Here is a 16,062-nt window from a genome sequence, read left to right as displayed (position 1 = left end):
TTTGATCCACATCTATACCCCCGCCCTGATCCACACATACCCCGCCCCTGTCACATTCATACCCGCCGCCCCCTGATCACATCATACCCGCGCCCCTGATCACATCCATACCGCCGCCCCTGATCACATCATACCGCCGCCCCTGATCACATCGATACCCGCGCCCCTGATCACATCATCCGCCCCCCTGATCAGCATCATACCCGCCGCCCTGATCACATCATACGCCCCCGCTGATCACATCATACCGCCCCCTGATCACATCCTACGCATCCCGCCCCTGATCCCATTCATACCTGCCGCCCCTTCAACCGCTGATCTATCAATACCCGCGCCCCTGATCACTATCATACCTGCCGCCCTATCACGATCATAACCTGCGCCCCTGATCACATTCATACCCGCCGCCCCTGATCCATCAATAGCCCCCGAGCTGATAAGGTAAAAATCTGTCTTTCTGCCCCTGAATAAAGCAGTTAACCCACTGTTTCTAGGCTGTTATTGAAAATAAGAATTTTTTCCTCAACTGACTTGCCTAGTTAAATAAAGGTAAAATGATAGAGCCGATTGACTTGGTGTAAAGAGAAAAGGTTTTTCCACTTTGCCAGCTCAGGGATTTGAACCAGTGACTGGCTCAACGCTCTTAACCACTAGGGTACCTGCAGTTTCAGTTGAGTGAGCTTTTTGAAGCATGACTGGTTAGGGTCAAGAAGATCGTTCTGGAAGAGAGAACCAGAGAGTTGGTCAGAGACAGCACAGTGTGTTGGAAAGAAAACAGGGATACCGGTCTATAGTTCCACGTCAGAGGGRTCGAGTGTTGGTTTCTTGAGGAGGGGAGCAACTCTGGCCATCTTGAAGTCAGAGGGGATGCAGCTAGTGGTCAGGGATGAGGGAAGTGAGGAATGGGAGGTCTCCAGAGATGGTCTGGAGGAGGGGATGGGGTCAAGTGGTCAGCCTACTGAACCCACTCACACAGAACTACCTTAAGCCTTCACCTCTTTCTCCAGATCAAATCCTGTGACTAGTGATGTCCGGCCACCCAACAACCTGAGTGAATGAGTGGGCTGAGTGAATGAGTGGGCTGAGTGAATGAGTGGGCTGAGTGAATGAGTGGGCTGAGTGAATGAGTAGGCTGAGTGAATGAGTAGGCTCAATAGGCTGAGTGAATGAGTAGGCTCAGTGGGCTGAGTGAATGAGTAGGCTCAGTGGACTGAGTGAATGAGTAGGCTCAGTGGGCTGAGTCCCACGGTCCCGTGTGGCTCAGTTGGTAGAGCATGGCGCTTGCAACGCCAGGGTTGTGGGTTCATTCCCCACGGGGGGACCAGAATGAATATGTATGAACTTTCCAATTTGTAAGTCGCTCTGGATAAGAGCGTCTGCTAAATGACTTAAATGTAAATGTAAATGAATGAGTAGGCTGAGTGAATGAGTAGGCTCAGTGGGCTGAGTGGGCTGAGTGAATGAGTGGGCTGAGTGAATGAGTAGGCTCAGTGGGCTGAGTGAATGAGTGGGCTGAGTGAATGAGTAGGGGATGTCGTCATCCATTTTTTTCCAAAGTGGTTGACAGTCATCCGCAGGAAGGAGGTGGAGAAGAGTTTCCCAGGGTTAGAGAAGCTTGAAATGTAGTGATGTTTCTCTCTTCACCCAGGCACAGTGCTGGCCCGCATCATGGTGTTCCCGGTCATCGTGAAGGGTCAGAGGGAGGCGGCCAAGCTGAACAACGTTATGCCAGAGATGACCAAATTCACCAACAAGATGAACGAGGACAAACGGAGCGGAAACAAGTTTGACTGTTCGTCTTCTTTCCTCCTCAACTAACTTCCACTTCATGACTCATCTGTATCATCCCTCTGTATTTATCCCCCCTTTCATCTCCCATTGTAACTGTTCCCTTCTTTTGCTGCTCTACTCTTCTCATTTCATTATTCTACTTTTAGGGCTGGTTTCCCAGATAGAGATGAAGCCTGGTCCTATACTAGAAAAAACATTTTCAATGGAGAATCTCCTTTTGAAAGTGCTTTTTAGTCCGGGGCTAGGCTTGATCTGTTACATAAAAGACAAAATCCCAACAAATCAGCTCCAAGTGATTTTTTTATTTATTTTGGATACCTGTTCCAAAATATTGCCACGCATAATATAGAGAGAGATGTGATTGTATACAAATGTAAGCAAGGTTTGAAAGGATTGTTTTTAGTTTATTATATCTGTTTGGGCTTCTTGCGGTCAATTTGCAGTCTACAAATGATTTGTAATTTTGTTTTGGCCCGCTGACTTCCCGCTCAATAAAATATCTAGTTGATTATCCCTGCTGTAGTGTGTGACGTCTCCCTCAGTTTCTCATGTGAGGTAATATTTCTGTGTCTCCCTCAGTTTCTCATGTGAGGTAATATTTCTGTGTTTCTCCTAGTTGCTAAGGCGTACTCTGACCTGACCGTTTTCCAGAAGAAGCATGACGTCAACCCTCTCCGTGGCTTCCTGGTCCCTCTGGTGCAGGTCAGTTAAAGCTCCCACTCTCTATTTCTCTCCACTGATAGGAAAGAAAATAACTGCTATATAAGTAATATCATAAACTCCCACTATAGCCCATACCTCCTCACAATACAATGCTTTTTGATTTAGGGGATGTAATGAACAAGGAGAAAGAAGATTATTAATGGGACCTAGTATTTAGGACCCAAGACTAATCCCACCTCTCTCTCTCTTTCCAGACACCAGTGTTCATCTCGTTCTTCATTGTTCTCAGATGTCCTACCTCCCTGTCCCCAGTATGCAGACAGGAGGGTGCTTGTGGTTCTTAGACCTCACAGCAGCAGACACCTTCTACGTCCTCCCCATCGCTGTGACCGGAACAATGTTTGCCATCCTGGAGGTAAGTTTATCTAAGTTTAGTCAGGTCATAACCCTGTCCCCAGACTATTGGGAAGAAGACGTGTCTGGGGAAAATATTATTCAGCTGTGTTGAGCCTGGAAGAATAGCTTTTTTTTATCAGACAATACATTTGTTTTATAAATGTTATATTGAAATATTTGAATGTAAGTGTATGAATACTATTTGCATAGTATTAACAGTATTGAGCCTGAATAACAGCCACCTGTCTGTCTCTGTCTTCTCAGTTGGGGGCAGAGTCTGGTGTGGATAACCCTAACCTGAAAGCCATGAAGACAGTGTTCAGAATCATGCCCTTCATCAACCTCCCCCTCACCATCAACTTCCCCACGGTCGGTCGCTCTCTTATTTATTGCACCCCCCTGTGGCAATATCATATTATGACATGCGTCTTCCGCAAACAACAAGTATGCAGTAGTTCTGGGATAGTTCTGTTCATTTCGTTGTGATTTAATCTTTAATATTTTTCCAGGTTAGTCGTGTTGAGATTAAAAACTGCAGTGTCACAAGTGTATCTGTCTGGCTTGGCATTATGGAGCCAGTATGCTAACCTGTTTCTCTCAAAAGAATAACAAGGTAGTGTGGTTGACAATGCTTTCAGCAGTATGGGGATACTTTGTTTATTTCCTTGTTATTCTACCTTTATTTCTCAAGGTTAGTCTCATTGAGRTAAAAACAGCAGGGTCATGCAGAGCCTGTGTTCTAGCCGTAACCATCCTGGCTGGTCACATACAGGGCCCTTTAGAAAGAATTCACACCCCTTTACTTTATCCACATTTTGTTGTGTTTAAAATGGGTTAAATTGAGATGTTTTGTCACTAGCCTAAACACAATACCCCATAATGTCTCAGTGGAATTATGTTTTTTTTTAATTGTTCTAAATGAATTAAAAATGAAAAGCTAAAATGTCTTGAGTCACGTATTCAACCCCTTTGTTATGACAAGCCTAGATGAATTCAGGAGTAAAAATGTGCTTAAGTTTGATAATAAGTTGCATGGACTCCCTCTGTGTGAAATAATAGTGTTTAACATGATTTTTTGATGACTACCTCATCTCTGTACCCCACACTTTCAATTATCTGTAAGGTCCCTTAGTCCAGCAGTGAACTTCAAACACAGATTGAACCCCAAAGACCAGGGAGGTTTTCCAATGCTTCGCAAAGAAGGGCACCTGTTGGTAAATGGCACAAAAAGAATCTGACATTGAATACCCCTTTGAGCATGGTGAAGTTATTAGTTACACTTTGGATGGTGTATCAATACACCCASTCACTACAAAGATACAGGYGTCCTTCCTAACTCAGTTGCTGGAGAGGAAGGAAACGAYTYAGGGATTTTACCATGAGGCCAATGGTGACTTTAMAACAGTTAGAGTTTAATGGCTGTAATAGAACTGAGGATGGATCAACAACATTGTAGTTACTCCACAATACTAACCTTGACAGAGTGAAATGGAAGCCTGTACAGAATAAAACAAATATTTCAGGATTACAAAAGAAATGTAATGGAGCTATCCACAGGCARAATCCTTGAGGAGAACCTGGTTCAGTCTGCTGTCCAACATACACTGGGAGATGACTTCACCTTTCAGCAGGACAATAACCTAAAATACCAGGCCAAATCTACACTGAGGAGTTGCTTACCAAGAAGACAGTGAATGTTCTTGAGTGGCTGAGTTTAAAGTTAACTTCAATCTACTTGAAAATCTATGGCAAGACGTGAAAATGGTTGTCTAGCAATAATGAACAACCAACTTGACAGAGCTTGAAGAATAATGTGCAAATGTTGCATAATCCAGGTGTGGAAAGCTCTTAGAGACCCAGATAGACTCACAGCTGTAATCGCTGCCAAGTATTGAGTCAGGAGTGTGAATACTTATGTAAATTAGATATTTCTGTATTTTCAATACATTAGCAGGAATATCTTAAAACATTTTAACTTTGTCATTATGGGGTATTGTGTGTAGATGGGTGAGAATTGTTGATATTTAATCAATGTGACTTCAGGCTGTACACAACAATGTGGACTAAGTCAAGGGGTGTTGATACTTTCTGAAGGCTCTGTAGCTCCTCCCAACCAGAGACCTGGGTTTTATCCCCATGTCCACACTTCCTACTCTTCTCCCCCTCTGTTTCAAACCATCCAATTGGACATTTAAAAAGTATATATTTTTAAACAGCAGATACGCTTGTAGCAGTATGACCCTGTCTGAGCATCAAAGAGCTGGTCTGTTAATCTCCCATGTGTGTGTCTCTCTCTCCCAGGCGGTGTTTACATACTGGATGACRTCCAACTGCTTCTCCCTGGCCCAGGTGGCCCTGCTCAAACACCCACTGGTCAGACAGAACCTGAGGATCCTCGAGAGGATCAAACACCCAGTCTCCGCCCTGCCCCAGAACGAAGGCTTCATCGACACCATCAAGAAGGGTGGGTGTGGTGTCACGGATGGAAAGGGGTGGGGGTTTGTCAAGGACTCACCTGTGAAAATAGTCTCCTCTCTTTCTTGGTTGGATATATTCTGGTTATTTGTCTTTCTATCTTGCTTTCTCTTATTTGCCTCCCTGTCTCTTCCTCTTTCTTTTGTTCCTTTTCACTCTCGGACATAGTGTCTTGCTCCCTATTAAAACATGGTTTTCTGTCTCCTATAGGCTGGAAGAAACGCTCAAGCTGGCCAGAGTTAGAGGAGAGGGAGAGGCTGTCCCTCCTATAGGCTGGAAGAACGTACTGGCCAGCAGTTAGAGGAGAGGGAGAGGCGTCTCTCTATAGGCTGGAAGAACGCTCAACGGCCCAGCAGTTAGAGGAGAGGGAGAGGCTGTCTCCTATAGGCTGGAAGACACTCAACTGGCCCAGCAGTTAGAGGAGAGGGAGAGGCTGTCCTCCTATAGGCTGGAAGAACGCTCAACTGCCAGCAGTTAGAGGAGAGGGAGAGGCTGTTCCTCTAGGCTGGAAGAACGCTCAACTGGCCAGCAGTTAGAGGAGAGGGAGGGCTGTCTCTCTATAGGCTGGAAGAACGCTCAACTGGCCCAGCAGTTAGAGGAGAGGGAGAGGCTGTCCTCCTATAGGCTGGAAGAACGCTCAACTGCCAGCAGTTAGAGGAGAGGGAGAGGCTGTCTCCTATAGGCTGGAAGAACGCTCAACTGGCCAGCAGTTAGAGGAGAGGGAGAGGCTGTCCCTTCCTATAGGCGGGAAGAAGCTCAACTGGACCGCAGTTAGAGGAGAGGGAGAGGCTGTCCCTCCTATAGGCTGGAAGAACGCTCAACTGTCCCAGCAGTTAGAGGAGAGGGAGAGGCTGTCTCCTATAGGCTGGAAGAACGCTCAACTGGCCCAGCAGTTAGAGGAGAGGGAGAGACTGTCCCAGCAGTTAGAGGAGAGGGAGAGACTGGCCCAGCAGTTAGAGGAGAGGGAGAGACTGGCCCAGCAGTTAGAGGAGAGGGAGAGGAGGATGAAGAGCCACCTGGACATCGCTTCTAAAGGTAAGACACTGGTGCCTTTTAATTTTTTTACTGCCACCCCTTTCTTCAGATCAATGCCATTTCCTACATTTACATCTATTTTATTTAGTTCCTAAATTGAATGTTTTAACAGCAGGTTGACGTTTATTGTCATGAGTCTTGTCTTGGAGGCAGAACTGAGCGATTTCCCACAAAATTGAATATAAAGTAAAAATKTATATTTTTGGTCTTAACCTTAATGCCTAACCCTAAATTAATAGTGTGGCYMGGTTTCAAATCAGATKTYATAACTTTGTGGCTGTGCCAGCTAGTGACCACTCTGCAGAGCTGCCTCCAGAWCARGATTCATGACAAAAAACGCTGACCTGCATTTTAACATGTACCTCACTGATTAATTCAATCTGTGAATATTGGAGTGGGTTTATGGTTTTCCTTTCACCTCATGCCTTTCTCTCTCTTTGTGCTGTCCTCTCCAACCAGGTCCACTGAGGCAGACCTTCACCCACAACCYTCTACAGCAGTCAACACCTTCCATTACAGCAACAACAACACCAACCGAGGCAGCCAAAGCAAAACAARCGGCCCCGGCAACCGGTGGTAAGAAGAGAGAAGCCATGGGAGGAGACTATTGAAGAAGAGTGACAGACAGTTTGAAAGCCCAATGAATCATGTGTACATATTTATTGAGGGGGATTGGTAGAGGACGTGGGCACGGAGGGTTTATCGTTTATAAATGTAATATTCTAAATAAAGAGCTAACTTCTGCCTTATAACGTCTGTTTACATTATGATAACCTGGATTCTTATTTGAAAACCTGAAATCGGTATTGTTCGCATGACGGCAAGGGAATTGTTACAACTGGAGTTTGTATTGTACATATCCATGGTGGGAATTGACAGAATCAAGTCATTTAAAATGTCCATTAGTAATTTATTATAAATATATTCTTAACAATTTACCATTTATCAACTCAACCAACCCCCTCCCCTTACCGCCCCTTTGTTTAAATTCACATGTTGAGTACAGATTATTCTTAATAGGTTGATTAAAAAATATAGCCCTTTGCTTCAAAACAAATCTTAAAAGCTGCAGGTGGGATGGACATTTACATAGGACAAATATAACACATTTYCCAAAAATAATTGTGGCTAGAGCTACCACTATTCTCGCCTAACCACATACAACAAACTAACCCTCAGTAATTATTACTCTCCTACATATGTCTTCAGTATCTCTTGTTTCCTTATTGATATGACTTCAGAGGTATCAGTAGTGACTTATGCCACTATGGCTGTTTACACAGGCAGYCCAATTCAGATWTMTTTTTTTCTCCACTAATTGGTCTTTTGACCAATCACAGATCTTTCTACATCAGTAAAAGATCAGTATTAGGCTGCGTTTACACAGGAAGCCCATCAGAGATCATAAATATCYGTATTTGAGTATAAACATATTTGAGAACAGGAATATTTTATTTTWAATTCTTCTGTAGTGTGTGGAATGTCCTCTGTCAGAGGCAACTGGAGTGTCATCCTGGCCGTAGAACGACCCCATAGTCCAATGAACATACGACAATGATTGGTTGGTCAGAGATTTGGTCCAATGAATGGCTGCTGTTTGACTCAGCCCTCTGATTGGTAGCAGGGGGCGATACTGGCCAGTAGGTGGTGTCGTTGAGCCCCTAGTTTTGTGCGTCTTCAGATAGCGGCGGCAGCAGTGTGTTGGTTGGTTTTAATATCTTCACTCCAACTTGTCTATGACGTCTAACTCGGTCACAACAGAATAGCACACCTTCTGAATCAACAGACCAAAGTTGGCTAGGGAGGGAGAAGATGAGAGAGGATGAGTGACCTACCCTTCAAATACATCAATGTGACACTAGCGATAGCATGAGAAAGTATTTTGYTCGAAGAATGTAGAAAATAAGTATTGTTTTCTAGGCCTACAAAATAATGTACCTACTCGTCTCGCCACTCATGTCATACCAAACTATGGTTGAAAAATTCCAGCAATTTCCCCMAAATTCTCAGTTTTCCAGAAATCCTGCTTGGAAGATCCCCCAGGATTTCCTGAAAACCTGGCGATTTTGGGAAAGTCACCAGATTTTTCCAACTCTATACTAAACTAAACTATACTAAACATTCATCTGATTCTTACCAAAGAACTTGCGGAGCCACATGGGCCTTTTGGTGGCGGGAGTATAGATACACAGGAAGTAGACTGGCACTCCTGATAGGGCGATGCCAATGCCAATCAGAGAGTTCATGGTGTCACTGTAGATGGGAACCACCACTAGGAACAGGGTGCAGAAACAGAAGATGATCGGGAAGAACAGACTGAGCTGAGAGAGAAGGAAGGGAGGGAGAGAGAAATGGGGAAGAAGAGTTATTACACAACTATATGAAACAGGATCTGGTATTGATGTCAAACAGTGAAAGAGATCACACATACAAAACCGCATTGTGAGTTACAGTATAAATGGTTCATACATGAAAACACTAACGRAGCTTTGCCTTTGAATGTGTTTATAGGCCTCAGTGTTTTGTGTTGGATGTTTGGGGCAATTCCATGACTATTTGTGTGGTCATTCTGTAACCAAACATTGCATCTGCACTGTTCAAGTAACTGTGTTTTTGTAACATTTTCAGTGGGAATTGTTAAAAGTCGTCCTTGTGCGTTTGTATGGTTTGTTTAACTTTGCAATCCATGGTATTTATTTAACATATATTTTAAAGAGAAAAATCTGATTAGCACTATCATTCTGTTACTGTGGAATTCCCCTTTGTCTTACCTTGAGGGGTCTGACTCTGTCTGGCTGTTTCCAGCGCAGGTACAGCTGTCCCAGGATAGACAGGCCCACAAAGAACCAGTARCTGAAGCTGTAGTAGTTGATCAGTTTAAAGATGTCCTCAACACACAGGTAGACCAAYGCCATGGCACCCTATAGAGCAGAGACATATTCAGAGCAACAGCACGATGTCAATATCCATCGTACAGGGCACAATGGACAACATGCCTTATACAAAAACTCTATTTCATAGAAAGTGTAGATATAGCGGAACACTATGTGGACGAACGGACAAAGAGAATGCTGAGATTGCAGACAGACGGAACTCTGCGGCAGACCGAACACTGGGTTAAAATAATAGAATGCTGAGAACAGATTTCTGGGGCAGACAAAACAATGGGTCAGAATGTTGGGTAGACGCAGAAACAGAATGTTGACACAGAACTGAGACCAAACACCGAACAAGGAAAACCACTCATTAAAAAATAATGGAAATGTACATTGTTCCCGACAGACAGACAGACGTTCACGCGCACACACAAASACACACAAAGACAGTGGCTTAGCGGGATGACTGACGTTGAAGAGCAGCGCGGGGATAGGGGTGTAACGGGTGATGTGGATCATGCACAGGTAGTCTGGGAGATGGCCCTCCCTGGAGCCCACGAAGAACAGCCTGTAGAAACACACAAACACACCTCACTGGAGCACTGATAATGGAAGAACCACACACACACACAGGTTATCGTGTGTAGGGCAATTAGTTTAAAGGCTATAGGGCCCATTGTTTTTTTCCGGTCAGATCACATGGTCAATAATGAGGAGATTATCCGTGATAGCGATGATGATGAAGACCGGCATCAGAACGGTGTCATTCTAACTCACCTGGAGGCAGCCAGGATAGAAGCGTTGAGTCCTCCGAAGCAGGACAGAGCCACCGCTAGAGGGATKGTCCAGTTCATCACGCCAAACACCTGGTCTGCAAACGTCTGAGGGACAACAACAGGCCTCAAATTAGACCAATCAGAACACTTAAAGTACATCATATAACAAAGTCACTTAGGGCTCAATGAGAGGATACGCAGATAGAAATGTATACATCTGACGTGATGACTATCCTAATCTACATGGTATAGGATAATGTCTGTTCTATTTCCAGTATATTTCTATGCGAAGGGAACTCACCACAGCCACAGCGTCACTGTTCAGGATGGCAGGAATGGGCAGCACGGTGTAGTAGGCAACGTTGGTCAGAATATAGATCACCGTGACGATGGGCATGGAGATGGCGATRGCCAGGGGCAGGTTCCTGTAAGTCACACAAACAAACACCAGGGGGAGACAGAGAGACACTTCGATTTAGAAGAAGAAGAAAAAAAACACCAAGAAAGAAGAGAGTGAAGTGGCTGTGATACATCCAGGGGTTTGAGTGAACGGGTCAAGAGTTGACCCTCTTGGGCAAGGATGGGGTGAAGTAAGAGGAGCAAGAGGAAGGTACGGGATTGGGGAGGTGAGAAGGTAGCGGGAGTGAGGACAGGGAAGGAGGGGGGAGGTGGAGGAGCAGAGGAAGGGGGAAGTTGGAGGGCAGGGAAGGTGGACGGGGAGTAGAGGTAGCAGAGTAGGCAGACGGGGAGGTTGGACGGAGCAGGAGGAAGGGGAGCGAGGAGGGTAGGTGGATCTGGAGCAGAGGAGAGGGAGTGAGGGGGCAGGTGGAGGAGCAGAAGAATGTGGACGGGGAGTTAGAGAAAGAGGCAGAGGAAGGAGGATCGCGGGGGATGGTAGGGAGGAGCAGAGGAAGGAGGACGGGGAGTGTGGATTGGAGCAGCAGGAAGGGGAGGGGGAAGTGGAGGAGAGAGGAGCGAGAGGGGGGAGGTGGAAGGAGCAGGAGGAAGGGAGGGATAGGGGGGAGCGTGGGAGCAGCAGGTAAGAGAGGGAAGGAGGGAGGTGGAGGAGGCCATAGGAGAAGCGGTGGGACTGGGGAGGTGGATGGAGCAGAGGAGAGGCAGGACGGGGAGGTGGGGAGCAGAGAAGGAAGGACGGGGAGGTGGAGGAGCCAGAGGAGTGAAGGGGGAGGGAGGGGGGAGGTGGAGGGCAGATGGAAAGGTGGTGGACCGGGGAGGTGGAGGAGCAGCAGGAGAGAGGACGGGAGTGGAGGAAGCAGAGGAATGTGAGGAGGAGGGGAGGTGGAGGAGGCAGAGGAAGGAGGAGCGGGGAGGTGGAGCGAAGCAGAGGAAGGGACGAGAGGTGAGGGAGCAGAGGAAGGAGGACGGGGAGGTGGAGGTGCAGATGAGGAAGGGAGGAGGGAGGTGAGGAGCAGAGGAAGGAGGATGGAGGTAGGAGCAGAAGGAAGGGGGACGGGGAGTGGTGGAGGGAGGCAGAGGAAGGAGCAGATGGAGGTGGAGGAGCAGAGGAAGGTGGACGGGAAGAGGAGGAGCAGAGGAAGGTGACGGGGAGGTGGAGGAGCAGAGGTGGAGGACAGGAGGAGGATGGGGGAGCAGAGGAAGGTGGATCGGGGAGGTGGAGGAGGCAGAGGGAAGGTGGACGGGGAGGTGGGAGAGCAGAGGAAGGAGTGACGGGGAGGGGAGGAGAAGAGGAAGGGGACAGGGGAGGTGGAGGAGCAGAGGAAGGCTGGACTGGGAGGTGGAGGAGCAGAGGAAGAGGACGGGGAGGTGGAGGAGCAGAGGAAGGAGGACGGGGGGAGGTGGAGGAGCAGAGGAAGGAGGACGGGGAGGTGGAGGAGCAGAGGAAGGAGGACGGGGAGGTGGAGGAGCAGAGGAAGGTGAACGGGGAGGTGGAGGATCATTCCTACATCTACCCCTCTCCTTCTTCCTTCTTCAAATCAAATCCAATTGTATTTGTCACATGCGCCCGAATACAACAAACCGTGAAATGCTTACTTACAAGCCCTTAACCAACTATGCAGTTCAATAAATTGTTAAGAAAATATTTACTAAATAAACTAAAGTAAAAAATAAACTATAAAGTAACACTAGCAGCAACATTATGTACAAAATAAGTTACAAACAATGTGATTTTCTTTTTTTTAATAGCACAGTTGGATTGGAGCCTGTAAAACGGCAGCCATCCCCTCYGGCGCCATTTGTGATCTTCTCTCATCCTTTTACTCCTTCTATATCCCTTAACCTACATTTACTACACAAATTATTACTCGTCCTCTACTCCTTCACTACTCCTCATTCTCATGTATACTACAGAGTATAGCCTTTTGTCCACTAGTACTAGTGACTCTTCCCCTCCCTCCCTGCCCTCCCTCTCTTCCCACCCTTCACCTCTCTGGGTTTTTGATCTCCTCGGTGACGAAGTTGAGTGTGTCCCAGCCGGAGTACGAGAAGAGAGCAGAGTACAGGGCCAGAGCCAAGTCTCCTGGATCCGTGGACGAGCCCTCAAACATACCCTCAAAGTTCTGCGTCTGACCTGAGGAACACACACACACACACACACAATATCCTGTATTATTACACATACGTAAATGAATGTATGTAAATACTACAGATAAATATGTTTGTATGTACAAYAACTATAGGACTGTGTCAGTGTTCACAGTGGGCATATCTGTTTCTGTGAATGTACAGTACAGTACAGTGCAGTACAGTACAGTGAGTGGATGGTTGAATATTTGGACAATATGTGTGATATTATTATTGCGTGTGAGTCTGAGGGCCATCCTGGCAGCATCAGTACCTTGTCCTATTTTGACCAGGCCGGTGATGATGACAGCGATGAGGGCGATGACCTTAGCGTAGGTGAAGAAATCCTGGACACGCGTCCCCCACTTCACATAGGCACAGTTCACAAAGGTCAGCAAACCTGGAGGGGAGATACAAACATTTAGACATTCAGATCTACATGTCTACACACACACAGACACACACGCACACACACACACACACACACGCTCAGACACACGCTGACGTGTGTGTGTGTTCTAATTTCAGAGTCTATGTAGCTGGAGGAAATGAGGCTGCTGACTACAGCAGTCGATGAGGTTGTTTTCCACAGAGGTTCAAGAGCTGAGCACAGCACATAGAGACATAGGCAGAGAGGAGGAGGAGGAAAGGAGGAAGAGAAATAGGGTCAGACACAGAAGAGGGGGTAAAGGAGTACCCAGATAAAGTGCTACGGGTTATTAAAAGACCTCTATAAAAGATTAGTAAAATTACTAACACTGTCTAGCTGAATGACTGACTGACTGGCTGACTGTCTAGCTGACTGTCTGACTGACTGACTGTCTAGCTGACTGTCTGACTGACTGACTGTCTAGCTGACTAACTGACTGTCTAGCTGACTGAATTACTGCCTGACTGTCTAGCTGACTAACTGACTGTCTAGCTGACTGAATTACTGGCTGACTGTCTAGCTGACTAACTGACTGTCTGGCTGACTGAATTACTGCCTGACTGTCTAGCTGACTAACTGACTGTCTAGCTGACTGAATTACTGGCTGACTGTCTAGCTGACTAACTGACTGTCTAGTTGACTAACTGACTGACTAACTGTCTGACTGACTGGCTGACTGTCTAGCTCACTAACTGACTGACTGACTCCTGACTAGCTGGCTTTTGCTGGCTGGCTGGCTGACTGACTGTCTGACGAGTGAATACAATTGCGCTGGACTAATGGCTACAAACTGACTTGAATGACACTGCTGTCTCGGCTGACTGACTGATAAGACTGTGCTAGCTGTCTGCACCACTGAACTGGCTGGAACTGACTGACTTACTGACTCTGACTGATACTGGCCTGGACTGAACATGACTGAGCTGGCTGACTGGTGGTGACTGATGCTTGACTGGCTGACTGACACACTGACTGGCTGAATTACAAAMTGACTGTCTGGCTGACTGACTGACTGAMTKRMTKRCTGRCTGGCWGGCAGGCAGGCWGRCWGGYTGRCTGRWTGRCWSAMTGACWSRCTGRCTGGCTGGCTGACTGACTGGCTGACAGATACAGACTGAGTTTCTAACTGTGTCCTTGTACTCCACTGCTCCCTAGTCCAGCATGTTTTCCAGATCATATTTTCTCTCTCTATGTCTTTATCAGTGTTTGTTCCTTTAAGTTCATAAACTTCAGTTCAGATAGTCACAGCATGGAGGTCTGAATCCTCACTGTTCTCCCACTGTCCTCCCACTGTCCTCCCACTGTCCTCCCACTGTCCTCCCACTCACTGAGATTTAATAATATCCTATGTATCTTCTCTTCACTATGTTAGCATCTCAAATGGCACCCTATTCCCTATTTTAGTACACTACTTTTTGACAAGGGCCTATAGGGCTCTGGTCAAAAGTAGTGCGCTAAATAGGGAATATGGTGCCATTTTGGACATAGCGCCTATATATAGAGTATATCCCTCACACTGCATAATGTTTGATAAGCCTCTGGTATACCCAACATTTTCCTCAACAATATTTTCCTGCATTACTGTAATGCTAAGTAGCCGTAATGATATCTACCATACAGTGTTTACCTAAATGAWTAACACTCAAGTTCACATCTACAACTCAAGTGAATGTTCATGTTAAAACAAATATATACATTGACACACACACAGTACATACACACATCACCCTTCCCCACATAAAAAGAGGTTCATAACTAGGGCCCTGCGGTTTTCCTGGTGCGGTCACATGGTCAGGCCAAATATCAAGATCCTAATCATAATCAGAGATGGATGAAGGCCTATGTACATCATTGATCATCATAACAGTCACCATCTCTCCCTTCTTCTCCCAAATGAAGAGCGGGCCATGACACTGTGTCCACCAATCTCCCCTGAAATGAGGATAATACTTATCTACCAGAATACCGTTTCCCTTCCTCCCCCAAACGGAGGACAAAGCCTTAAAGATCATAACCCTTTACCCCAGTTATGAGGCCATGGATCATAACAGTCTCTTATCAATAGGAGGTCTCCTTAAGCATAACATATCTCTCCRTTCAGACCGGTCCAGACAGAGACAGTGAGTGATCCGGACTAATAGAGAACTGACAGTGTAGCGGGCCACACAGATGTCCTAGGYGTGGTTGTATTGACAGTGAAAGGCTAGAAGGGTGGGAGGGTGTGGATCGGGTCGGTTCTCTAGGCTACTCTAGATCTGGTCCAGATGTGTGGTGAGACCATATACTATATCCCAAATGGCACCCTATTCCCTATGTAGTGCACTACCCTATGGGCCCTGGTCAACTGTAGTGCACTACATAGGGAATAGAGTGCCATTTGGGACGCACTCCATAGACTGTTTCAAAATAGGGGTAAGATTGCCAGCTGCCATGTTTGGGCTCTGTCCTGTGGTGTACGCAGAACTCCTACCCATTTATACAGGATCACTGTTAGGGTTGACGGTAGGGTAATCTGATCCTAGATCTGTGGTTATAGTTAATTTCTACCTGGAGGTGTTTCCGGTCTTCTCATGGCTGTGAAGTATGTTGAAGTTGCCTCTAACGCCTCTAAACACTGATACTAGATCAGGTGTTTTTCCATCCGGTTGATGGTTAAAGTTTAAATGGGGTGTAGGCTAATCTGATCCTAGAGCTGTGGTTATAGTTCACTTCTGTGCCATGCTGACTGAGCTGTCATTAGCCATTAGCCTGGGGTCAGAGTCTTGAAGTAAAAAGGACTTTTACCTTTTTACCTAGCAGCTATCAGCACATTCACATTCCTTAAAGCACTGCTTATCTAAGAGAGCGTGTGTGTGTGTGGATGTGGGTGTGTCAGGATTGTAATTAGATGAATGAGTGATATTTATTACTTGAGAGATGTTTTAGAACCTGAAGGAGAAAGCGTATCTCAGAACTGTCCCGACTACCGCCCCGTAGCACTCACTTCCGTCATCATGAAGTGCTTTGAGAGACTAGTCAAGGACCATATCACCTCCACCCTACCKGACACCCTAGACCCACTCCAATTTGCTTACCG

General features: G+C 46.3%; 2 protein-coding genes across 3 annotated transcripts in view; one reads left to right on the top strand and one right to left on the bottom strand.

The window, feature by feature from the left end:
• The window catches only part of LOC112070052 (mitochondrial inner membrane protein OXA1L-like), a 7,904-nt gene extending 1,859 nt beyond the window's left edge, over positions 1-6,045 (top strand). Inside the window, 7 exon segments of the mRNA XM_024137454.2 lie at positions 1,649-1,792; positions 2,408-2,493; positions 2,709-2,739; positions 2,742-2,869; positions 3,115-3,219; positions 5,152-5,314; positions 5,889-6,045. Coding sequence (XP_023993222.1) covers positions 1,669-1,792; positions 2,408-2,493; positions 2,709-2,739; positions 2,742-2,869; positions 3,115-3,219; positions 5,152-5,314; positions 5,889-5,980 — 729 coding nt within the window. The 5' untranslated portion in view covers positions 1,649-1,668 and the 3' untranslated portion in view covers positions 5,981-6,045.
• Positions 6,046-7,249: 1,204 nt separating this feature from the next.
• The window catches only part of LOC112070051 (Y+L amino acid transporter 2-like), an 18,046-nt gene continuing 9,233 nt past the window's right edge, over positions 7,250-16,062 (bottom strand). For both annotated transcript variants that reach the window (XM_024137453.2, XM_070438824.1), the window contains 8 exons: positions 12,831-12,956; positions 12,419-12,563; positions 10,314-10,437; positions 10,014-10,117; positions 9,708-9,804; positions 9,132-9,281; positions 8,498-8,681; positions 7,250-8,157 (listed from right to left, as the gene is read on the bottom strand). In XM_024137453.2, coding sequence (XP_023993221.1) covers positions 8,081-8,157; positions 8,498-8,681; positions 9,132-9,281; positions 9,708-9,804; positions 10,014-10,117; positions 10,314-10,437; positions 12,419-12,563; positions 12,831-12,956 — 1,007 coding nt within the window. In that variant the 3' untranslated portion in view covers positions 7,250-8,080. The remainder of the gene's footprint in view (positions 8,158-8,497; positions 8,682-9,131; positions 9,282-9,707; positions 9,805-10,013; positions 10,118-10,313; positions 10,438-12,418; positions 12,564-12,830; positions 12,957-16,062) is intronic.

The sequence above is a fragment of the Salvelinus sp. IW2-2015 genome, unplaced genomic scaffold, assembly GCF_002910315.2.
Source record: "Salvelinus sp. IW2-2015 unplaced genomic scaffold, ASM291031v2 Un_scaffold1212, whole genome shotgun sequence".
Taxonomy (NCBI): Eukaryota; Metazoa; Chordata; class Actinopteri; order Salmoniformes; family Salmonidae; genus Salvelinus; species Salvelinus sp. IW2-2015.
The sequence above is the reverse complement of the archived record's forward strand: the minus strand, read 5'-3'. Positions and strand labels throughout refer to the sequence as shown.